This window comes from Cimex lectularius, unplaced genomic scaffold, assembly GCF_000648675.2.
Source record: "Cimex lectularius strain Harlan isolate CLEC.00 unplaced genomic scaffold, Clec_2.1 scaffold71, whole genome shotgun sequence".
Taxonomy (NCBI): Eukaryota; Metazoa; Arthropoda; class Insecta; order Hemiptera; family Cimicidae; genus Cimex; species Cimex lectularius.
In genome coordinates, this window is record NW_019392655.1 from 1,413,740 (window position 1) to 1,439,267 (window position 25,528).

The following is a 25,528-nucleotide window of genomic DNA, read 5'->3' on the forward strand; positions in this document are numbered from 1 at the left end:
ATATTTTAATCAATCGGCGATAATATTACAGAAACGGCAAGTGCATAAAAATATCGAAATTCAAACAACGCCACTTTTTTGTGGATAAAAATATTAGGAGTACATTTGGCATTAATAGTTGAAATAATTTGAAGGAAAGACATATATGTAATTAATAATTATTAAAAGTAATAATTGCATATTATGAAAGACCGAACCAGCAAGGATTAAAAACGATCAGACCAAATATGGTTAAGAAGCAATATCACAACTTTAATTTCAGCTTATTCGAAAAGCACGAAGTTTTGATTAAGCACTTTAAGAAGTAAGCTTGTAGGTTTTAGACAATTGCTGAACAACTTTTTAAAAAAAATTTAACCTTTATTTACACACATTTAAAAAAGTATATATTTACATTTTTTACAAGCAAAATATTTTTTTTTCATAAACAACAATCATCTAAAATACATACATATTTACAGATAAATAATTAAAATAAATATTTAACCTTAAAACTAAAAGACAAAATTATAAACAACAGAAGAGTATTGAGTTGAAATATAACGACAATAAAATTACAGCATTTATTTAAACAGACATAAAACTGAATTCAAATTTACAATTTTTACAAATCGTTTTTTTTAATGTTCTTTCAATAGCTGAAAATTTTGTAAATCTATAGTCTGCGTTTCAATAGTTTTAAAGATTTTGGTACATGTCAGTGATTTAAAAACTCTCAAAAACATTTTATCACATATTTTCCCAGATTGATGACTTTATATTTTTAAATTTAAATGAAGTATTGTGTTTAATCAAAATTTGAAATTATCTCAAAAGCCGTTCAACTTTTCGATTCTTCATCTTTCTCAGATTCAGCTCCTTCTGATAACAAACTGGCGTCGACGTATTCGTAATTATTTGCCAAGATTATAAACATCCCCATGACAATCGTCATAAGACCGCCGTACAGGAAAAATTCGGATGACTGGAAAAAAATAGATGTTAAGCATTGTACAATAAGATTCTCTCTATCTATCTCTCTATCTCTATATCTCTCTCTCTCTCTCTCCCTCTCTCTATCTATCTATTTATCTATCTATCTATCTATCTATCTCTCTCTCTCTCTCTCTCTCTCTCTCTCTCTCTCTCTCTCTCCCTCCCTCTCTCTATCTATCTATTTATCTATCTATCTATCTCTCTCGCTCTCTCTCTCTCTCTCGCTCTCTCTCAAACACACCTACTCAGGCACTTGTATGAACTTCATCGAGCGAGTATACAAATGATAAAAACATTTGCTGATACGACGTTTTAATGCAGTTCATTGACCCTACTTCGAATATTAATTTCTAGTGTATAATTGAACGTTTGAGAATTATCAAATTAATAATGTTATCACCTGGTTGTCGAACATTTTCATTCCAGCGATGAACAGGATGATTACGTTGCCCAATGAATCCGTGACGAGCCAGAGCGAGGACACGACCGATTTCATGCTATTAGGACTCTAGAACGACCGTTAGATTATTAGTAAAATAAATATGGCTTAAGAAATTAATTCTCACCTGTGTGAAAGAAAATTCTATTCCTGTTATAGAGAACATAATTTCAGCGAAAGTGATTATAACGTATTGAGGGAGTTGCCATAGCATGTTCACGCTGTTTGGCTCAGTGATCGTCAAAAGTTTACTCTTCCTTTCCGTCATCTGTGAAAGTTTAGTTTATTCATTCTCTCAACGTAAAATACGTCTTAAAAATTAAAGGATAGGAATTTAAGGCATAAAATACATGTAAACATACAGATGCATCGGGAGCTATTATCATCAAAGTGTAGACGCCACCTGACTTGAGATAAATTGGTTTATCGCATAATTTTCCATTGATGAGTACTTTGTATCTGCAAAAAAGTAAACAATCTTAATGAAAAACACAGTGGTTCTTGAAATTAAAAAAAAAAAAAAAAAATAGTACACTTACGAGACATAGCTCTTCATTTCTAGCATAGAAGATTGGTACTTATTGAAAACCATGTTTTTAGAATTATCAGGCGAAAGTAATGTGACATTCACTTGGTCGCCGCCACCGTATATCGCTCTGAAATACAAAATATTTTGTAAGATACGACCCGTGGGAAGATACATGGTACCTACTTTATTTTTACGTTGCCATCCTTGGACTTTTCAATCGTTTCTCCACCCGAAATGTCGAGCTTTTCCAAGGAGATTTTTTTCTCGTTGGTAAACATATAGCTTGAAATCTGTATACAGGGGAAAATTTGATTTAAACCTTATTGTGTTAGGTAAATTATTTTTACATAGATATGTTTGTTTTGCTGGAAACATATGCCATTTTTGCGTCATGGTTAGGGGGTTAGGTTAGAGTTACGGACAGATTAGGTTAAGTTGAGAGGGTTAGAGTTACGGACAGATTAGGTTAAGTTGAGAGGGTTAGAGTTAGGGAGGAATTAGGTTGCATGTCCATTACTCAATGCCTTTCCGAGAAGCGAAAAATATGCGAATGCGAAGGGCGAATTTTGTCAACATTTTGTAAACAAATATTTTTATTAGCCTTTCTATGTTCACAACATTGATTTCGCGGGGTAAGGTTAGAATTAGGCAGGGTTCAGCTTGGGACGGGCTAGGTTGAGTAGCTAGAGTTAGGATTAGGGACGGGTTAGGTTAAGTTATGCATAGTTAGGGGCAGGTTAGGTTAAGGTGGGGATATTGGTAGGGTTAGGATTAGGTTAGATATCCATTATTCCATACTGAAGCGTGAAGCGGAGAGAATATGCGAGTGCGAATGGCGAGTTTTGTATACAATTTTATTCACCTTTCCACTTTCGAGTTTAACACTGAACGACCCAGAGGACTCTGGGCATCCTTTTCCGTATTTGGCTTCGAGATTAAAATCCTTCAATTGTGACACAGAAAGTGCGGGAAAATCCATCGTATCAAAGCTCATTATTTCTCCTCTGATGCCGAATTCAGTCGAACTGACCGAAACAGGGCAGTTGAGCGTGTTGTACAGTCGCAAGTTGGCGATTCCTGTAGATGGCAAAACGGGTTCTAGTGCCTAGAGGAAAGCAAATTGAAAATGTCAAATATTCTCTTTGCTGGTGTGTTTTTAACATTATAATTGCTAACTAGTTTCTAGTATGACATACAAACCTCAATTTTTAATTGAATTAACGCAGACACAATAAAGGACAAAGCAGCTAATAATCCACCGTAGCTGAGTTTTTGCAAGGGCGTTCTTATTATTTTCAATTTTTCCAGGACTGGATAGAATACACTTTCAAAAATTGGGATGAACACTAGGCACAGTACTGCGTTGATAGTTTGCATTTGGTCCGGTTGGAGGACGTAGAAGCCTATGTCACCGTCCATGTGGCTCGCCTGGAAAGTCCATCTCGAGCCTTGTTGCTCGTACAGTGCCCAGAAGATGATGGTCGGTGCGAAGAGATAACACAACTTCAGCACTATCTTCGTCTCCTCGATGAACTTCAAGCTGAACTTGTCATCGGCGTAATCAAGCCAGTGGTCTCTCGGTTCTTTCTTCTGAATCTTTATCTTCCTCGATATCGCATGCTACGGACACGATTGATTAATAAACTAAATCTATATTCGATTAAAATTCACTCACCCCCCAGCATTTTATGACGTCGAGTGCGACGTTTCCTTTAGTCGGTGGTTTAATTTTGTACATCGGCTTCCCGCATACAAAAATGACTAAAGCATATTTTTTTTAGTAAAAAAAGTTATCCGAATAAAATTAAAATCAATCATTGCCCTCACCGACTGACAGACACATAAGTAAAGCAGGAAGACCAAAGGCCAGCGGGTAGCATACATCATCCTCGAAGCACGGTACGCTCTCTCTTAGCATAGGAGTTATGAAACAAGAAATGACACTCCCAGCGTTGATAGAAAAATAGAAAAGTGAAAAGAATTTTTGTAGTTGTTTCTCTTGTTGAGGTAAAACGAACTGGTCACCGCCAAATGACGAAACGCAGGGTTTGATTCCACCTGTACCAGCTCCGATCAGGATCAGTCCCATCATGCTTATCGCTCTGGATCAAACGAAAGTTCCGTCAGAGTTAATAAGCAAAACTAAACATGTTTCGTACTTACATATGATTAATACCCAAAGATTTGATTGATCCTATGGAAAGAATCACGTTACCAAAGGCGTACAGCAAAGATACATAAAATATCGTCCTGAAAATAACATCAATATAACTTACTTTATTTTTGTAAAAATGAATTAAAATTACTTGTATTTTCCCAGATATGAGTCGGCGATAATGCCTCCGATGAGCGGTGTGAAGTAGCAGAGCATGACGAACACATGGTAGATCATAGTCGATTGGTTTTCTGTGAATCCCAGATATGCCAGGTACAACGCCAAAATAGCTTTGGTTGGGAAAAAAATCATGAATGATATCAATAAAAAATGGAAAGTTTGATTATTTACTTCTCATTCCATAGTAAGAAAATCGTTCGCAGAATTCGTTCGATATAATGAAGAAGACAGATTTGGGATATTTCAGTTTTTCTTCCTTTTCTTTTACGGTTGAATTGGACAGAGCCATGCTCGTGATGCTGCCGCTGCGTTTTTCCATGTTTCTGACTCCTGTTTAGTTCAAAATTAATCGCTTAAAACTTGAGGCGGATAATAAATAAAATCAGACGAAGCGATAAGCTTTTGGGTTTTCTTATCCATAAAGTCATCAAATTGAAAAACTTCACGGACTTTTTTTTATTAGAAGGAAATATCTTATCTTTTGTGTACACACTTGTGTTGCGACCTTTTCATGTCCAATTTGCATAAACTTCTATCACTCTATCACCCTTGCCTTCCCCTTCAAGTGAAAACGCGTCAAACAATATGTCAATAATAAGTAAAAATGATAGTGATAAAGCATACATCGATCATCTTATCGCAGGGTGGAAGATCAAACAAATTTGTTTGGCTGTTGATCTGAAGTATTTGTATGGGTACAAAAAAAATGTGACCTGTGATTTTACACCTGATTAGGTAATACGTCTTATAATTAAGTCCGAAAGAATTGGGCCGAATTTGAAACTTGATAAGATTAACGAGCTTTTAGAAAAAATGGTTTGTATTATTAAAATAATGCACGAAATATATATCGAAGCAGTTTAATAAATAAATTAAAAAATACAAAAAGAATGTAAGAAGAGAAGATGAGAAAAACATTAGACTTTTTATCAAAATTTTAGATAAATTTTATAAGTACATAAAATTTCTAAAAACGTCAAGAAATTTAAATATGATTTTTAAAAATTAATTTTAAAGAAAACTCAAAATGAAACAGAATTTTAACACAAATTAAAGTAGTTTTGCCTTCTTGAAGACTTCAATTCCAACGTTTCATAATATTTTGAATATCTTAAAAAATAAAGAAAAATTCATGGTAAAATCAGATATAATTTTAACCAAATATAAAAGCAACAAAATCTCATCTATTTTCTTATTAAATATCACAAAATAATAAATAAAAATCTTTCTCAAAGAAAGAAATTTACAATGTGACTATATTTATCCATGATTTACTTGCAAAAATTTTTCCGCAGGGTGGCAAGTTATTCATCCTAATTTTTACAATCTCAAGCATACAAGCATTTATATTAACGATTTTACACTGCAAATTTTTTAAAACCATGACATTTTTTCAGAACTGGAACAGCTTTCACCGCCTGGGTCGCAACGTCGTACTTTTAAAGTTCGTTACGCTACAATATGACCTCTTCGGTACGCGACAGTTTAAAAACAACTATTTTATGGTCAATGTCTTTTCAACCCCTTTTAAAATAAATTAAAAACAATAATTCGCCAGCATAAAACATTAAAATTGTCATGGTCGAACCTGCTTCGGAGTACGGTGGCGGGGGCGGTGTTTCCTGTCCGTTAGAACTCATCGCGAGGATGGCAAAGAGCGTACTGGCGAAAATCAACGAGGAATACTCCTGATAAACCCGTTGATAACGTTGAGATTTAGTGTGATCGTACTTGACGTTTTTCTACTTGTATCCAAGATTAAGAATTCCATTGTTAAGATTTTGATTCTCAACGTTCAATGCTATTCAAGATCTACTAAAATTCAATTGATTTACATACAAAGTTTATTAAATTGATCTTTTTTAGCCAATGAAAGCCTTAACGACCCACCGAATTCATCGCAAGGTGGAAAAAAAGCAACTGCCATACCAACAAGTTTAGAATAACTGATATGGTAAAACTATCTCTAACTACAGAAAATATTAGACTTTGAAAAACCATTCAACATAATTAATTGAATTAAGAACAACATGACTAATAGACAAGAAAGCTAATTGGAAAAATAAAACATAAAAAAACTGGAGCTTTTCTATGTCAGAGAGATGGCTGGAAGATGGAAAAGAGTACGGATATTGCACATCTCCTAACTTTGCCCCCCCCCCCCATTATAACCAACTTTCAAACCGACTTTCTAGCCACAGAAACATATTCACGTGACAAAAATAAACATCTCAAAGCTGTAACGATATAATTTTGAGATAGTCAAACAGCTCTATGGGCTTTCTATGCTGTCCACATCAACTCAAAACCTGTCTGGAACTGTTTATACCCGGAAACCTGGGAGCTGCAAATAGTCTAGCGCTAATCTGGGTCCCAGGATATGAGGGAATTTCAAGGCAATGAGGCAGGGAGCGTACGTTTGCGCAGGCGATACCGTTGGTACGATTGGGATGAAGTTCATAGGGGACTATGCAGAAACCAACCCGCACAATCTGTGAAAATTTCATAAAAATTGGTCCCATAGTTTCTGTGTTTTGCCGGTCACAAGGAATCGACCGCGGACAGACAAACGCAAAATGCAAGTGGAAATTTTGGTTTTGGAGACAAAACATTTTTCGACTACCAGCATGAATACAATTCCCTTTCGGTAGTTCGGAAGCAGAAACAGGAATCTTTAATCACTAAATGGCACAGCACTGGGCGTTTAAACCAGGCATGAGGCAAGCAAAAATACTACTTGAAAAAACAACCTAATGGTTGAAAGAGGAAATTTTACAGAAAAGAATGAAAAAACTCTCTGGTTTAAGACATGCAAGACATGCGCAAGTGAAGCCGGTATGGGGTCTCCATTAGGTACGGCGGGGAGGTGGATAAGTGAAACAAATGCACAAGTTAAGTACTACCATAAAAAATGGATCTATCAACATGTGACCAATGTCAATTATGCCTAGAAAAGACAGAGAAGACAGAATGTAACTGCCCAGCTATAGCTAGGAAAAGGCTACTTGGGAGAACCAGTTTTGAGCCATATAGACCTTGCCATAGACCCTTAGACTATTTACTACACAAAATTCAAAATAAAAATATAAGCTAAATAATTTAAATTCCCAGGCCAACCTATGCACGAAAAAAGAGTGGTAACGGAAGAAACCCCCATGGAAGGCACGATCTGCTGGAGTACCGATAGATCTAAAACCCAATTAGGTTCATGCAAAGGAGTGTACGTTCCCAAAATTAAGACTCAACATCCAATGGGTACGTACACTAATATCTTTAAGCCAAACTACACCCAATTAAGAGATGCATATTACAGAATACAAAGACAAAGCTAAGCTGCCACCATATGAACATGTCACCAGCGAAGATGGTGATATATCAAGGCGGATCTAAATAGGTTTGAGGCCAAAGACTACTGGATTCTAAGACATGCTGAGTTAGAAGGGGAAAAATTGGTCTCCTTACAAAAAAAGGATCTGCTACTTCGCTCAAAGAACCCGAACCGATTTTGTGCCATGGTAGTAAAGAGTATCTTAGAAGATAAGGTGAAAGTAAAGAAAGGCATCACTCACTCGACACAAGCAAACCTTCTTGCGAGATTTAAAAGGAGAGAGATTGAAAATCACAACGGGTTTCTTGACGGAGCACTGCAGGCTAAATGGGCATATGAGCAAGACTGGCGTCAATCAACGGAAGAAGCACAAGCAGAGTAAACCCCTACCACACCTAATATCGGAACGTGGTGCTACATTTCCGGAGGAGAAAGTGTTTTGTCACTTTTGACACAACTGGGTCAAATAATCAAATTTCTTGATGAGTTAAGGCCCATCGGCGTACAGAAGATATATATTTAAGGGTAATCAGCCCAATTTGCAAAGGTTGAAGAGACCTTTGAACATAGGTGGATTGGAATGTTCTGAGTCTACATTCATTCAAGTCTACCTCTGGGCCAAAGTCTTTCCTAGTTTATTCCGATCATATCTGCATCGCAAAGACCCTCGGAAATTCTTCAGCTCATTACTCCAACTGGTGCTAAGAGAAATATTATTCTCTTTTAATTCACATCATGGGTCTTTTTCACCCCTACTGGCAACATAGCTGTCCATTTCAGTTCGAGATTCTTAAATCCTTCTCTTTCCCTGTTTTTCTTTTTAATTCCTAACATGCTTCTACAAATCGAATCTTTCTTCTCTTTGGAGCGTGGACCAGAGCTGTGCTAGTAAACGAGGGAAGCTTTAAATGCCCGTCTTTTATGGCTCACAGCTGTTTAATATAAAATTTAAGTTCCAGAAGTTTTTCAGTAAATTAGAATACAGAGATTAATTTTATTGTAGGTTCCTCCCGACAATGATTTTAAGCAGGTAGATATCGCTGTTGATCCATTTTAATTCTATGTACACATTATTCACTGTGTCACAATTACCACGAAAGGCCTCGTTTATATTAAATCCAAGATCTTTCCCTTTTCGTTTTAATTTAGAAAGTTCATTTAATTGTTGGAGAGATTTTTCGAAATTAAATCGAGATTCCAATCAAGATAAAGAAAAACCTCTTTTACAAAAAAGTTAATATCATGATGCGATCGGAAAGCTCACTCTATTGTCGTAATTTTATCAAAAAAATAAATTTAATACCTATAGAATAATAAATCAGGGTATTAAATGATAAGACATGTTTTTTATACATTATTTTATTAATTATAAATAAATTACATTAAAATTTAACGTTTTAGCAGCTAAATTAAAGTTTATTTCTACTATTTACACTTTTAAGACTTATTTTTATTACTATTATTTACAGTAAAAATATATATAAATTAAAATGATTGAACGTGATTAGTTCGTCAAATTTTTGAGACCTCCGTTGTTGCGTTTTGTTGGTCGCTCTGGTTTTCTTGGGTCGTGAAGTCGACGTACTTGTAATTTTTCGCAAGGAAGATGAAGAGTAACATGACGAGAGCCATCAGCCCGGCAAATAAGAAAAACTCCGAGGACTGAAAAAAAATATTTAGAATAGTACAACTACGTCTTGTTGTTCAGTATAAGATATAACAAGATAACAGCCACAACGAGCATAATACAGCATGTTACTATTGGTGACACCCAGCAATGGCAATCTCTGGTAGATCTGATAAGGTCGGTTAATCTCAAAGAAAATCTCTCCGTCACATCCACGTGACATGTTTGAGTTCTAGGAAAAGTTTGACTAACGAACTAGTATAAGGGGTTAGCTGTTTTTAGGAATTATAATGTGGGGATTTAATGAGACCAAGGTCGCATGGGAAGATGTGGTCTTTTGAACTTTTTGGTTTGATAGAGAGGGATCTTTGAGAAGATTTACAATTGGAAAGAGTTTGACATTTGTCCATAGTGACTTTTCAAGCGAGGTTGTAAGTTTGATCTTTCGATCAAGTTCGATATGTTTAGTGTTTTCAGTCCATTTCATGTTAGCCTTTTTTCAATGTACAATTCACGGTTGTGCACACTATCACAGGTTGGAATAGGATATACATTTGAGGTGAATTGAAAAAGAGGACGTACTCTCACATTGTCACACTGTGCGAAGAGATCCTATTTTTCTATTCGCCTGAAAAGTACATACATCATGGATTTTTAGATAAACTTCAGAGCGAAACCAAGACTAAGGAGGTGGTGGGTGTTGCGATTAGACAAAGTAGGACCATGAACAGACGAAAGGATGACTGTGTTGTCAGCAAAGGTTATCATATATTGCGAATAGAAAGGGCCCCTGGATGCTTCCCTAGGGTACACCCGCGTTAATGGGATTGTGAGTCTTCTGAGAAACCTTCAAGTAGGATTTAAGAAGCAGGTAATAGAAAGGAACGACTTGAGATTTCTCACCAACATCGCCCCCCCCCCGTACAATAATATTTATGCCCAAAGGTCATTTGTTCGTCCAAAACACGACGGACTTGGTGTTAACACGTTGTGCAATGATAGAAACGATTAGGTAAATAAATTAAATCCAATGTCGAAATAATTCGATTATTTCATGTAATAAATATGAAAATCATACCTGTTTCTCAAATATTTTTACACCAGCTATTACAAGAATAACGATGTTTCCCAATGAATTGGTTAATAACCATAGAGATGACATGACGGACTTCATGCTTACCGGAGCCTGAAACAATTTTTTTTTCAACAATCTATTGAGATTCGTTAAAATTTTTACAAGCAAAGAATAAACTTTAACTTAAACTAAAACTTTATTTTCCTAGTTAAAAAGAGGAAGATTTAAGCCAAGATGAAATTTCTGTATTTTTTAAGTATGTTCCAACTAAATCGAGTAATGAATGCCTTTATTTCTTAAGTAATACATGCCAAAAAGGAACATTTTTGAGAAAAAATGAAAGTGTAGAATAAAAAGTGGCACCTGTGTAAAACAGAACTGAAGACCAGTGATGGAAAACATGATTTCAGCAGCGGTGATAACTATGTACTGAGGCAACTGCCAAAGCATGTTCATTTTATATGGTTCCGTCACAACAAAGAGGGAAAACTGGAAAAAAAAATTAAATAAAGATCCAAAAAGGTTTATTTTTAATTTAATTGAAAAATGGCAAAAAGGAGGGAAAATTCAAAAGGTGGGGTTGAAATGGGAAGTTATTGTCCGAGTGGATCCAGGTCACGATAGCTCAAGTGGTAGAGCAGCGGCGTATCTAGCCGAAGATCGTGGGTTCGAATCCCGCTCGTGCCATTGACTTTTTTATCTCAACTAAAAACCTTAATTAATTGTAATTTATTTTTAATCTTTTTAACATACGTTAATATCTTTAAGATCGTTGAGAAGTAATGTGTAAACGCCTCCGGATTTCAATCTTATCGTACTATTGGATAATTTCCCATTCACGATTAGCGAATAACTATAACATTTTTCCAGATTAAAAAAAAGTTTAATTAAAATGTAACACAAAAACAAAGTTTGACTTACTCCGAGGAGCTTTTTAGTTTTTCTTGGCTTGACACATGATCGGAAATAGAAATATTTTTGGTATCTAAATTATTTTGCAACAGCACGGTAACTTTCTCATTTCCTCCGCCATAGACCAGTCTAAAAGCATAAAACGTTATACATGAAATACTAGCTATGTACATATTTATCAACAGACCTTATTTTAGGACTACCGTCTTTTGACCTAGCGACGTCCTCCTCACCGTAAACTCCAAGTCGCATCAAATGGACTCCCCCGTTTCTCGTGAACATATAAGTGGATACCTGATTTGAAATAAACAGGACTATTCAAAATTGCTAAATTTCGACAGGACAGTTTGAATACATAGTTTCTTTCAGTATTATATTTAAATTCAATTTTCCTCGCCACCATTTGCAGTGGAACATGAACTCCATCATAAAACATATTTTCAAACATCAAAAACCTCAGTATCCTACGTCAAGTCGCGCTAATAGTTTGCTGCCATTACTTAAAAAACTCCTAAAACAATTATTACCTAATCTTTGAAAGCTCTAGAAACATTCCATTCCAACAATTCGGGTTCAGGTTCCAACCATTCAACAATGGCACAAGGTGGTAGATATCATTAAATCCTCCCTTGAAGAAATGCTGTTGGGGTGCTTTACAATCGTTATGCAACCCCTTGATCGAATGTTCCATACGGTCAAGCTCTGAAAATTCTTCCATTCGTTTATTACACCATCCTAAAATCCTATCTGTCCGATAGTCACTTTCAAGTACAAATCGGATCAATCTTTTGCCCCATCCACCATGCCGAAGCAGGTCCGCATGGTAACACCATTGGTGCCATCTTCTATGCCATTGCAGACATTTCTATGCTATGCGCAGACGATACCGCCATTCTTTCAACAGACAAACCCAATAGCGGCCTTCAGAAACCTCGGACCATCTTCCTGTTTGAAAGAATGGTTAATGTAATGGAAAATCGGACTCCACGTATAATTTCTTCCTCTCCCATCAACCAATTTCGTCCGCTATGTGGGATTTACATCGATAAAAGGCTTACATGAAACCCCCACATTCGATCTAAAAGAAACTTTCACTAAAAACCAAACCCCTCGTGTATACATGATTAAACTTTACGTGCGGAATTGTACTGTGGGGTTCCAACTTCCACAACATCCAAACTTTCCAAACAATTCCTTCCAATCATTGCCCAAGCCCCTCTTCGTATCCAGCCTTACTATCCACACCTTCAGATCCGTTTTGTCACTATGCCAAAGCATGCGTTCCACAAGGCATCATGCTTACAATAATCATCTATTCAGTGTACTGCAGATATTCCTAACGAAAACCTATCGAAATCGATAAAAGACTTACTTGGAACCCCCTCTTGAAAGAATAGCCGCGGTGGCCGAGTGGTTTGGGCGTCCGGCTCGTCACACTAGCGGTTCTGGGTTCGAATCCCGGCAAAGCCCATGGCCTTTTAATTGATTTTAGTATGAAAAAAATATTGTAAAGTGATTTGTCCTCCGTACGCGACACCCAACGGATAGTTAAGTTAAAAGTGGTTTTACTACTTGTAAAAACCAGTTGTGAGTTGAACCATTGTATGTACCAACCAGTACTTAATGGAATTAATCAATCAAGAGTTCCAACCTTCAAAAAATCTAATCAATCCAGTCCTAAATACTTGGAATCACTGCTTAAGCAAGCTTGTATCCACGCAGACCTTCGATCCCATTTGTTCCCGAAATCGAAAGAACATGCGCGTCTATAAGTCAACCCTACCCCCTACCGTCACATCAGTCCATGTGACTTAGTAATAATTAACGTTACTGAATTAATAAAGCTGAAATAAATATACCTTCAAAAGTCACAATCCGTCACAAAATTAAATACCCGTATAACATACTTGTGTAATGGTGTTACCTTCTTACTTTCCAGCGCGAAGTTTAAAACTGCGTCTTTTTCATTACAACTAGCACCATATTTCGCTTCGAGTGTGTAGTTCTTAAACTCAGTTATCGGTATCTGAGGGAAACTGATTGTACCAAAGCTACTGATGTTACTATTAATTCCCAAGTTGTCGGACCGAACGGACACAGGGCAATTCAGCGAGTTGTAGAGTCTTAAGTGGCCAATTCCTTCCGAGGGAAGTATCGGATCACTTTCCTATAAAAAAAGTAAATAAATAAACGTATTTTTTTAAAAAGCATTTATAACTTTTATTAATGCATGCCTCAATTTTCAACTCGAGTAATCCAGAAATGATAAAGGCAACAGCTGCGAGGATGCCACCATAGACCATTTTCTGCAGTGGCGATCGAACGATCTTCAACTTGGAGAGTAGTGGGTAGATTAGGCTCTCAAAAATCGGTATAAAGGTGAGACAGAGTACGGGGTTGATTGTTTGCATCTGATCCGGCTGTATGACGAAAAATCCGATGTCTCCGTCCATGTGTTTCGCCTGGAACGTCCATCTAGAGCCTTGTTGTTCGAAAAGGGCCCAGAAAACAACAGTCGGACCGAGTAAGGCGATCATCTTCAGAACGATTTTCGTGTCTTCGATCAATATTCGGCTGAATTTATCTTCGGCGTAGTCAAGCCAATGGCCTTTTTTCACGTGTTTCATCGTCCGGACTTTTCTCGTCACCGCGTACTGTGAAAATCTCGAATTTAATATGAAAATTAATAATCAATTTTTAAAAATGTAAACAGAAAATCATACACTACAACACTTGACTACGTCCAAGGCGACATTCCCGTCAGAAGGCGGATTGATTTTATACATAGACTTCCCTCCAACAAATATCACTAAAATATATTTAGTGTTACATTTTTTATATTTTTTACTTGCTTATTTCGTCCCTCTTACCCACGGACAGACACATAAGAAATGCTGGCACTCCGAAAGCAAGTGGGTAGCAAACGTCATCACCAAAACAGGCCACGTTCTCCCTCAGCACAGGTGACAAGAAAGAAGATATTACGCTTCCTGCATTAATAGCAAAATAGAAAACGGAAAAAAACGCCTCGAGCTGGCGTTCCTGCTCCGGCAGCACGAACTGGTCACCCCCGAATGCTGAGACGCATGGTTTGATTCCACCTGTACCCGTTCCTATGACGAAGAGTCCTATCAAACTGGCTACACTAAATAAAATGATCCGATTAGTACACAATTCCAAGTTTTGACTTCCTTTTAAAATATTTTTTAAAAGTCTTACACATGATTTATATCCAGGGACTTCACGGAAGCTGCAGAAAGCATGATGTTTCCAACAGCGTAATACAGCGAAACATAAAGAATCGTCCTGCAATTGTAAATGTAGTTAATTAAAAACCCTTTTTGGTTTTTCGAAAAAGAAAATTGAATTTAATCGTGTATTTTAAATAAGAGAAATTAACGTCTTGACAATGCGTAGTGATGACCTTTAGCACTTCACGGACGTTTACGATCATTCACCGTTCTAGTCTGCCTATCTTCACTATTTCGGCCCCCATAAAAATTGTTGCTCTTCACACAATTCTTAGTATGAAAAAATTCTGATTATTCGAAAAAGAAAACTGGATTAAATATATATTTAAAACTATGATATTTCGTCTGAGAACAGCGGAGTGATGGACCTGTAGCTTGGACATTTTCGGTAATTCTGACCTACCTGTCCTCGATTTTTTGGTCCGTCAGGAGCAGATTTTTACAGTTGACTATCTTCAAAAACATTTGTCATATTCGAATCTACGAAATCCACAAAATTGAATTAAATTGGAAATTGTGATATTTCATCATGAGGTCTGCGGAGTGATGAACGTTTCCGACCGTCTACTTTCACTAATTTAGTTATGGGATCCCAAAATAACAAACAGACTAAAAACTGCAGATACGAGATTTTAAAATAGTTAGGGATCGTCTGACGAACGTGAAGTGGCGAAATATATCTGACAGACCAAATTAGCGATGATATGTTGGATCAGATCATACTGATCTGCTTGTCCTGGCAGGTTTGGTCTGTCAGACTCGTTTAGGCACTTGACGATCTTTACTATGACAAATTACTTTACGATCTTTACTATCTTGTTACTACGATAAAATGTATTTTGCATCACTCGAGAATGAAAACTGAATTAAATCGAAAATCGAAAATGTGAAACTTTGAGATTGCTTCTTAAGTCTACGGATGGACTCCTATACTGGAGTTTTTAGGTCTGCCAGAACTAGCTATTTTGGATTCTGAGGTTCCACAAAATAATACACAGACCAACAACTGAATATGCGAGATTTTATTATCAGAATCATGAAGAGATCATAAAGCGCCGAAATGCCTACAGACCACATCAATGGGAAATGTGTAGAGATTAGTGACCGTTAATCGATAGTTATTCAGATATCGTGAGATGCGGTCGGGTGTGATGTAGGTTTCAGAAAAACATTTTCTTTATCGTGCCAACGTTTCGATCTTTTATTGAGATCATCTTCAGGGCTCAAAGTGTTTGTCTTCTGTGTAATTGTGCCATCCTTGCGTGTCGTGTTGTGAGTGCCAATGGGAAAGTTGTTTCAGATCATTCTAGTCTTCTCGCAGTTTTGGACTGTCAGACAAATTTTTGCACATCTCACAATTGAAAATATAAAATTTCTTTTACATTGTTATAAAAATAAAACTGAATTAAATGAAAAATGTTAAACCGAGATTTCTTATTGAGGCCTGTGGAGGTGGTGAGGTGGTGAACCTGCAGCTTGGACGTTTCCAATCCAAGTCCGCCTACTTTCCCTATTTTGGTCGTGAGGTCCCACAAAATAGCAAATTGATCAAAAACTACGAAATTGTATGATGTTAAGAATCGTGTGTAAATGCAAGCTTTTAGGCGTTTCAAAAAATCTTCAAGCAGTTTTTATGAGGAAAAAGTATAGTTAACTGGATGAAATATAGTATAATGATGAAAAGTATGCTCAGCGTCTTGAATCTGCGGACTGATGGACCTGCAACTTGGTCATTTCCTATTATTCTCTCCTTATTTTCTCAGATTTGGTCAATTCAGATCATCAGTGGTGGGTTTATGTTTTGTAGTGTTCTATTTATACGAATGTCGCCAAAGATGACAAGTATGTCTTTTAGTATAGTCTCTGCCTATCTTTTGGCGTTGTTGATTAATCATTAGTTTTTATTCTTCATTTTGTACGTTTAGTATTTGTACAAATGCTTTGAAGTATAATATTACAATTTTATCGCCATAGACGTTGCTCTTTCAAAATTCAGCGTTTATTATTGTATAAAATGTTGATAAAAGATTATTGCATAAAATTGTCCTACCTGCATTACGATTAGTGTATAAATGGCCTGTTCTCGATTAATTTTCCCCTTATCATATCATTCTAGTATTAAGCGCTTTGCGGTATCTTACTAGTCGGAAGTGGACTTATCATAGGGAAAGATAACGCAACACAAATTCATTTATGCTACTGAATCATATTTGTCTCCTGTTTTAGATTTTCAAATGGTATTTTTCGAAAGCTTTTGAACATTTTGGACATCGTCGCCGACAAAGGAAACCACCGACAAAGGCCGGCCAGATGATCTGTAACGACCTAATTGTTGGTGACGCTTCAACAATTCGGAGACCACCATAATTTTCGAATACATTTTTATGAAATAATTACAAGTTCTCAGGTCTATTTTATACCACTTTACCAGTTTCGTTAGATCGGTGAAATTAATTATCCATATGTTAAATTCAAGCGAGATCTCTTGCCACTTTCATCCTTTATCTAAATACTTAAAAGTACTTAAAAATTCATAATTTTCCGTTATAAAAACAAAACAAATATTGAAAATTTTAATTTGATGATTAAGCATTAATTTTGTTAGTTTTTAAAGAATTTTCCTTATTTTAATATATTATATAATAAATTTTTACTTATATTTTCCTAGGTATGCATCAGCAACCACACCACCGATGAGTGGAGCAAAGTAACATAGCATAACGAACGTATGGTAAATCATTGTCGACTGATCTTCAGTAAATCCCAGGTAAGCCAGGTAAAGCGCCAAGATAGCTGAAAAGTCCACAAATTTTCAATGGAATTTTCCACAATGAAAAAATAAATAAATAATTGCCGGTACAAATGTACTCACCGCGCATCCCATAGTATGAAAACCTTTCGCAAAACTCATTGGATATTATAAAAAACACAGCCTTGGGGTATTTTAAATTCTTCAAATGTAACGAACGAATTATTGTAGATAAATGATAATAATACTCGTTAATTTTAGATGGTTTAGAATTACCTTTGAAGGCTTTTTTTCCGGGCTTAACTCGTGATCATTTTTCGCCGTCTCCATGCTTGTGAAACTCGTGTCTGAAACGAAAATAAATTTATTTTCCTTAACCTGACAAATTTTTAATATTCAAGACCTTTTACAACAGTCACATAAACAATATAACAAAAAATAACAGTACATACATTTTATAATTAAAGACAAAAAACTGGCCACTCCTATTTTGTATTTAGGTATGATTATTTGAAAAAAAATTCACCAAAACTTAGGATAATCATTTAGTGACAGATTCAATTTAATTATCAATTCATTTACCTGTTTTGCTCTTAATTATGCATTAAGAGCAAAGCTAGGTTAAAAAAAGTATTAATTACAATGATTTAAAAAAAAATCACCAAAACAGCGAAAAAACATTTAGTGACAGGTTAAATTTAACTATCGATTCATTACCTGTTTTGCTCTTAATTACGCACTAAAAGCAAAACTAGTTTAAAAATTATTTAATTATGATGATTTGAAATAGAAATCACCAAAACATCGGAAAATCATTTAGTGACAGATTAAATTTAATTATCAATTCATTTACCTGTTTTGCTCTTAATTATGCATTAAGAGCAAAGCTAGGTTAAAAAAGTATTTAATTACAATGATATGAAAAAAAAAAATCACCAAAACGGCGAAAAAAAACATTTAGTGACAGGTTAAATTTAACTATCGATTCATTACCTGTTTTGCTCTTAATTACGCACTAAAAGCAAAACTAGTTTAAAAATTATTTAATTATGATGATTTGAAAAAGAAATCACCAAAATACCGGGAAATCATTTAGTGACAGATTAAATGTAATTATCAATTCATTTACCTGTTTTGCTCTTAACGCACTAAAAGCTTTTTTTTAAATTACATTTATTTGGTATTTACAGCTACAAGTGATGTATTAAGTAAATATGTGTAAAAATGCACTAAAAGCAAAACTAGATTAAAGAGTTGATTAATTATGATGATTTGAAAAAATTCACCAAAACAGCAAAAAAAAACCTTTAAAGCAAAACTAGATTAAAAATCATTTAATTATGATGATTTGAAAAAGGGATTAAAAAATTGTTAATTAAATTTTTATTTAACAATAAACGAATTTTCTGTATTTTTGTGAATTTTCTTTCAACCATCACAATTAAATATTTTTTATTAAAACCAATGAATTTCTGATCTCGTTTAAATTGGTTTACATTAAAATAAGTATGTTGTAATTAATAAAGCAATAAAAACACATACGTTTAGTTTAGAATAAACAACAAAATACGTGTGGTGTCCGGTTTTTTTTTCTTTGAGGATATAAATCTAGGTAGTCCAAATCTCGATTCTCAACCAATAAAAAGAGGATGCTGAAGATTCACACAATACATAATTATTATGTTTACATTACTGTATAGACATCTTGTCTTGTATTTCTTTGTGTATATTAAGAGATGTACTAGTGTAAATGTGCAGTGTGAGAAGACCAATGATGGTATGTTGAGTACCCCATCGACCGAAATTAGATTAGTTATATAATATGTGTAAAGGGTAACTGAGTGAATGGCTTGTAAATAAGGAAAGAATATAAGTTAATTGCGTAAATTCGGAAAAAGATTTTTCAAAAATTATCTTTATTGCAAATTTACACAATTAATTACAACCTTATTCAGCAAACTTTCCCTGTTCGCGGATAGAAAATTCTGATTGCAATTTCTCAAGCAGTGTGGGAAAAACGAACTGGGATGGGTTTCTAGTTGTAAAGCATTCGTTGAAATTTAACAATAATAAGTTTATCTGTGCTGAGTGGATAGTTTAGGCGGACGTAAATGGTATTTAAGATAAAGTGAGAGTTGTTTAGATTTAAACTACAATTAATTAAGGTTTTCAGTTGAGATAAAAAAGTCAATGTCACTAGCGGGATTCGAACCCACGATCTTCGGCTTGATACGCCGCTGCTTACCACTTGAGCTATCGTGACCTCGATTCACTCGGACACCAACCTCCCATCTCAACACACCTTTTGAATTTTCAGTGAATTTTCAAGCGGCGTACCATCCGAAGAGCGTGGGTTCGAATCCCGCTCGTGCCATTGACTTTTTTATCTCAACTGAAAACCTTAATTAATTGTAAGATATTAATTGGTCAAGCGGGCCACGAAACTAGTGAATTTAGATTTAAAGACTGATGCGCTTGGGCCTGAAATGACCTGACAACCCCTGGAGCCTAACTTCGGAGGCGGGACGGATAAGTCCAAGGTCTGACACCGGACTGTTAAAACCGAAGGTGAGCGATTCCTGCGGTGATTTATTGCCAATTACACAAAAGCAGATATTGCCGGCAGTCTGCGAAAAGTCGTAGGTTCAGTTCTGAATAAATGTTCAGAATTGTGTTTATATGCACAGTCATCGATGGAAGCAAGACAGACACCCAGTAGGATGTGCCTTCATGCTTCATTGAGAAAGCGAGGCATTTATTCAATATATTAAGTACAAATCAGCAGATTAAAGTTTGCAAAATGACTAAACAGATTAGGTGCTCAAAACAAGGTTACACTCTCCTGGCTGTCAGGGAATGAAGAAGTTAATTAATACTCCACAATCCATTAAATTCATTTTATTGTTAACGTCATCACAATCTGTAAAACGTAAGCCATTCTGTTTGGAAACTTTTGATGTATCCATGTGTTCGATTGCATCTTGCACTAAAATCTACTGCTTAAGCTAAAATGCTTCCTTTCTAGTACATACTATCTTATGCTCTATCCGATCTTCCAAGTACACTCCCGAAGCTCAACATTTCCATCTACTTTTTTCTGGTATTTCAGAAGGGTGCATCTTTGTTGCGTTACTTTTGAGCATATAGTCGGCAGACTTCCCGTAACCCCTTTGCCTCAAACCTCTTTGCTTCATTCCGGTGACAGTTCGACCTAAGCCCTTCATTCCCTTTTCCTAAACATGTACATAGACAAAAGGTCATGGGATCCACACGTGCACTTTGAATTGGAAGAATTAAATTAGAGGTATAAGACAACTGAAAAACCACCAGAAATACTTTGAAGCTTCAAAGCTCTTCTAGCTCCGATAAGGACTTTTGTACTGGAGAACACCTAAAATCAAATCTTAACAGGAATCAATCCCAAAAATCCTCCCACTCCTTTATCTGTGACCTTTATAACCTTTCCTACCAATCTTTATAAGAGGTTTAGACCTGACAAGTATAGATATAAATTTATATTTCGCATTTGATTATTATAGAAAAATGTGGACTTTACAAATTAATACTGCATCGAGAAACATATTGGGTCATGAACGTCCCACAGGACAAGCAGGTGCCAAAACAAGTACCAAATTGTCCTCTTTCACTTTCCACCAGTCCACCTTGACTCTTTATAAATAAAAGAACCAGTATTTTAAAAGATCGTTTAGAGCAGTTGACTTTAGAATTACAATTATTTATATTTGCAAGATAATATTAATGAGTAACATTGAAGTGAACATACGCACTAGGACAAAACCCCTCAGCAGTACCGAAACCTTAATCATTCGTGCATTGAGAAATTCCCGCTGAAAATTGCGAAAAAGACATTTTCAAAAGAGTAATCCGTCTTTTTTTTTCTCTCTCTTGGTGCCAAATAACTCATCGAAGTTAAATGATGTATTTGTTTAGCTCGTGCGACTGACAATCGGCAGCGATGTTAATCCAACTAACGATTACTTTTAAGCACTCAATTTTCCGATAAAGAAGATAGCATCGCCAAGAGAAGCGGAACATGATTAATGTTTTTTACCGGATATTTCCATTATTGCAACATTTTTCGCAAATTTATTTGTCTCTCTTGAGGGGGGGTCGATATACAAGCCACCCGGTCCATGTTAATGCATTGTGAAATTCAACTCTCATAATTCCAGCTCAAGGATTTCTCAAGTAAACTGGTCTTAAAATAACCCAAAAACAATTTAATACGAATCAGAAATGGCCCGTTTCAACAATTGTTCATCAAAATTAAATTTCTTTGAGTGAACTAAAACATTTCTGACATACGTAAAACCCAATATAGATCAAATTCGATTAAATGACGGAACTGTACGGACCATAAATATAATGCAAGTTTTGGGGCTTAAGGCCCACGCTATACCTTAGATTGGCAGGAAAAAGTCATTTTTCTTTTTAATTACACAAGCTTATTTAAATATTTTTACAAGTCACAACTGATTTATGTTTAATGGTTTTTCCTATTGCACCAAGCACTTAGGGACTGTGACAGTTTCGTTAGAATAAATATTTGAATAAGTCTATGTAAAGAATCCGGAAAACTGGAAATTATGGCACTTGAGATTTTCCGCCACTCTGGGATATCAACCTTGTGTTTTTTTGTTAGTAAACCAGGAAATTTGTTTGATTCTTCTATTTTATGCGGTTATGTCAGCCATGCCTTGTGTCCTATGAATAAAACATTACTTATTATATAACAACAAAAAAATAAAAAAAATATTATAATCTGTCTTTATAAGACTTATTTCCCAATGGATATTATCCTTCATAAAACCCATTTCCAAAACTTTAAAAATCTCGGTATTTCCCCATGTCATACCGTCGTTACTTGGTTCCTAAAACTCCTAAAACTTCTATAACCTATCCTTGAAAGCTTCAGAATCAATCTACCCCAACATTTTTGGTTCAGGTGACATCACTTTACCATTAAAAAGTTCCACTGGTTGGCAAACTCATTGCATCTTTCCTTGAGCGGGAGGGATGGTGCTCCGGTGTTTTGAAACATCGAGTATGTTCTGGAAATTCAAGGACATTCACTTATCACCCCAGCCTAAATTCCCCTTTCCGATAGACACTTTCATGTACGAATCAGACCACAGACCATCCTTTTACCACTTACACTATGCCGAAGCAGATGTTCCGCAAGGCTGCCTCCTTGATCCCACCCTCTATTGAATATAAACTGTAGACATTCCTGTGCTGTATGCAGACGTTACCATTATCCCTTCCCAATAGTGGTCTTCAGAAATCTCCAGGACCATCCCTCCCGTTTAGAACAATAGTTGAAGAAATGGAAGATCAGACTCTACCAATGACTCTATTCATCTCCCAACCAATGTGATCCGTTATTTGCGACTTTACATCGACAAAAGACTTACTTGGAACCCCCACACTCGACTTAAAAGGACTAAATAGACTATAAAAACAATAAAAAACATGATGGATTGAGAACATCAATTCAATAGTTGAAAATGGTGGTTCTAACGACTTCTAAAAAATCCAATCCAAAATATTTCGAACCTTAATTATTCAGAAATCGTGAGATGCGGTCTGGTGTGATATAGGTTTCAGAAAAACATTTTCATTATCGTGCCAACGTTTCGATCTTTATTGAGATCATCTTCAGGGCCTGGGATTATTTGTTAAATGTAAACATTGTTTGTAAATCCCAGGCCCTGGAGATGATCTCAATAAAAGATGGGAGCTTGAGCAATGGTTCGAAGTATGTGTGGTGATTAGTGACCGTTAATCGATAATTATTCAGAAATCGTGAGATGCGGTCTGGTGTGATATAGGTTTCAGAAGAACATTTTCTTTATCATGCCAACGTTTCGATCTTTATTGAGATCATCTTCAATAAAGATCGAAACGTTGGCACGATAATGAAAATGTTTTTCTGAAACCTATATCACACCAGACCGCATCTCACGATTTCTGAATAATTAAGGTTCGAAATATTTTGGATTGGATTTTTTAGAAGTCGTTAGAACCACCATTTTCAACTATTGAATTGATGTTCTCAATCCATCATGTTTTTTATTGTTTTTATAGTCTATTTAGTCCTTTTAAGTCGAGTGTGGGGGTTCCAAGTAAGTCTTTTGTCGATGTAAAGTCGCATCCCATCATCTTTTATTGAGATCATCTCCAGGGCCTGGGATTTACAAACAATGTTTACATTTAACAAATAATCCCAGGCCCTGAAGATGATCTCAATAAAGATCGAAACGTTGGCATGATAAAGAAAATGTTCTTCTGAAACCTATATCACACCAGACCGCATCTCACGATTTCTGAATAATTATCGATTAACGGTCACTAATCACCACACATACTTCGAACCATTGCTCAAGCTCCCATCCAAGATTCCACCTAACGATCCACACAGACCTTCAGTTCCAATTTGTCCTCGAAGCCATAAAATCCTGAATCCTCATCCGAACCCCCCTTGTCAACATCATTCATCCCGAATCGAATCATCATTCAAGACGTCTAAAGCACCAGCCTCGCGGTTTCTTCCCCAGTGATAAAAGTGATGTTTTGTAATAGAATATCAGCTATTAACACATGGAATGACCGTGGCATTGACAGCAAATTTGACCAACTGTTCAAAATCAAAATTTCACAGTATACTGAAAAATCAAGAAAAATTTTTTTTAGCAATTTTAAACTGACGGAACCTACAAGTCACATCAACGCTATTTGATGTGGTATATCTATTGAAAAATTAAATTCGATTTGCCTCTCTTCTAAATTCATCTAAATAAGTTCTAAATTTCGGTATTAAAATTACGTCTAGGTACATTTTTCAAGTCATGGCCGACATGGTTCTACCAGCTTTAAAAAAATTCAAATTCATCAGGGTTGACTGGAATGTGCTTAATTTTTTTTCTTTACATCACAGACATATGCTTCATCGTACCAAAAAATCATTTACAAAAAAAAACCACCAATCAAGTAGGCAGTTCTCCAAGCCACGAGTTATAAACAAATTAGCATGAAATTAGTGAAAGAATGCTCTAACTACCTCTAAACTAGAACCCAGGAAGTAGACGGTGTTTATTGACATATTTGCATACATTTGTATTCATTTAACAGCAATATCTTTCCAATGGAATAAAACTGTCAGCGAAGTTGTCTATCGATCTATGTGCTACGTTAAATAAAGTTAGCAATCTTTACATTGGAAACTACGACTTTTTAACACACGCCTACACTTACTTTCTAATATCTCAAGCACATCAAATATCTGTCTTTCTTTAAATTACATGGATTGCCGGGGCTCATTCTTCGATCCAGGGTCTGATTAAATAACCAAGTCTTGCTTCAATTATATGTTTTATATATTCAAAGTTGTCCTTGGCTAAGCGAGTTTTATATCCGGAATGACAAGGATTAAAATTGTGCTTGTTTTACCATTATTTTCGTCAGCAGTTAAATAAATAGGAAGGATTTGTAGATAGGTTTTCATCAAACTAGTCGTACCCTAGGTTAAAAAAGGTGTTTATACATTTAATGTAAGTTTTCGGAATGTAGTGAAAGGTTGCTTGATCTGTCCCAGATAATTGAAGGGTAACAAGTCATAAGTCAATAACCTATAGACAGCGAGTAGGAATGCCGTCAGTACTGAGAACCGTAATTGGGCAGCGAGCTACTGGTTCCCATGTTCCAATTTATTTCGACTGGAAAAATATTTTGTTATCTGCAATCAGTCAAAATGTATAGTTTGTGGATTTCGATGGAGGAATATCGAATACGTAGTTCTATTTAAAACAAAAATGTACTTTAAAAAGCGAACAGCATATTAAAAACTGGGTGGCAAATGTCCTAGCTGTTTTATACCCCGGCAGGGTAGTTTCTATGGCTGAATTGACGAGACAACGAACAACACCTAAATTGGAGGTGGCAAGCCGTAAAAATTTTAAAAATCATGCAGATTGTCGGCTTAAGAAATTCGCAACCTGAGAAGAATTTCTAGGCTTTTGGGAAAACGGAAAAGTCTTAAGGTGGCCATTCACGATCGCTCCAAGCAGTCCAAACAGAGCTCGCCGTTCCAAAAACCACGTCAATGGCAAAACTGAACTGGCGTGCCCGGCTGTGCCGAATATTCGACCGGTCCAAACTCCATCGCGCCACTCCAAATATCTACTGCGCGACGACGGCATGGCCCGTTCGTGAATGGGAAAACCTGGCGTGAACGGTGGAATATTGGAGCGCTGGCTTGGTCGTGAATGGAGAAACCCGCGTTTTTTCG

The 25,528-nt window shown here is 35.9% G+C and overlaps 2 protein-coding genes across 5 annotated transcripts in view; both read right to left on the reverse strand.

The window, feature by feature from the left end:
• Nucleotides 1-579: 579 nt before the first annotated feature.
• On the reverse strand, nucleotides 580-5,975 carry LOC106668285 (peptide transporter family 1-like). Its single transcript, XM_014396895.2, has 14 exons — nucleotides 5,867-5,975; nucleotides 4,450-4,608; nucleotides 4,250-4,388; nucleotides 4,107-4,193; nucleotides 3,771-4,045; nucleotides 3,619-3,704; nucleotides 3,144-3,563; nucleotides 2,806-3,048; nucleotides 2,127-2,233; nucleotides 1,954-2,070; nucleotides 1,777-1,873; nucleotides 1,542-1,682; nucleotides 1,376-1,483; nucleotides 580-964 (listed from the first exon to the last, which is right to left on the reverse strand). Exons 1-14 carry the CDS (start codon nucleotides 5,916-5,918, stop codon nucleotides 821-823), a joined length of 2,175 nt encoding a protein of 724 aa, XP_014252381.1. The 5' UTR covers nucleotides 5,919-5,975; the 3' UTR covers nucleotides 580-820.
• A 3,051-nt stretch (nucleotides 5,976-9,026) lies between these two features.
• The window catches only part of LOC106668251 (peptide transporter family 1-like), a 44,789-nt gene continuing 28,287 nt past the window's right edge, over nucleotides 9,027-25,528 (reverse strand). For 3 of the 4 annotated variants that reach the window (XM_014396817.2, XM_014396815.2, XM_024224609.1), the window contains 14 exons: nucleotides 17,497-17,567; nucleotides 17,344-17,422; nucleotides 17,126-17,264; nucleotides 14,440-14,526; nucleotides 14,091-14,365; nucleotides 13,944-14,029; nucleotides 13,455-13,874; nucleotides 13,145-13,387; nucleotides 11,408-11,514; nucleotides 11,230-11,349; nucleotides 11,062-11,161; nucleotides 10,672-10,797; nucleotides 10,312-10,419; nucleotides 9,027-9,268 (listed from right to left, as the gene is read on the reverse strand). In XM_014396817.2, the coding sequence (XP_014252303.1) occupies nucleotides 9,119-9,268; nucleotides 10,312-10,419; nucleotides 10,672-10,797; nucleotides 11,062-11,161; nucleotides 11,230-11,349; nucleotides 11,408-11,514; nucleotides 13,145-13,387; nucleotides 13,455-13,874; nucleotides 13,944-14,029; nucleotides 14,091-14,365; nucleotides 14,440-14,526; nucleotides 17,126-17,264; nucleotides 17,344-17,422; nucleotides 17,497-17,567 (2,111 nt within the window). In that variant the 3' untranslated portion in view covers nucleotides 9,027-9,118. Of the gene's footprint in view, nucleotides 9,269-10,311; nucleotides 10,420-10,671; nucleotides 10,798-11,061; nucleotides 11,162-11,229; nucleotides 11,350-11,407; nucleotides 11,515-13,144; nucleotides 13,388-13,454; nucleotides 13,875-13,943; nucleotides 14,030-14,090; nucleotides 14,366-14,439; nucleotides 14,527-17,125; nucleotides 17,265-17,343; nucleotides 17,423-17,496; nucleotides 17,568-18,762; nucleotides 18,921-25,528 lie in introns of those variants that run through there. The other variant, XM_014396819.2, reaches the window with a different exon arrangement.

Excerpts from the sequence above, each read along its gene's own strand:
- LOC106668285 (XM_014396895.2), bottom strand. The coding sequence starts at position 5,918 with ATGAGTTCTAACGGACAGGAAACACCGCCCCCGCCACCGTACTCCGAA. Across the intron at positions 4,194-4,249 it reads TCATATCTGGGAAAATACAA|GACGATATTTTATGTATCTT; the intron begins GTAATTTTAATT and ends TGTTATTTTCAG. Across the intron at positions 965-1,375 it reads TGAAAATGTTCGACAACCAG|TCATCCGAATTTTTCCTGTA; the intron begins GTGATAACATTA and ends ATTTTTTTCCAG.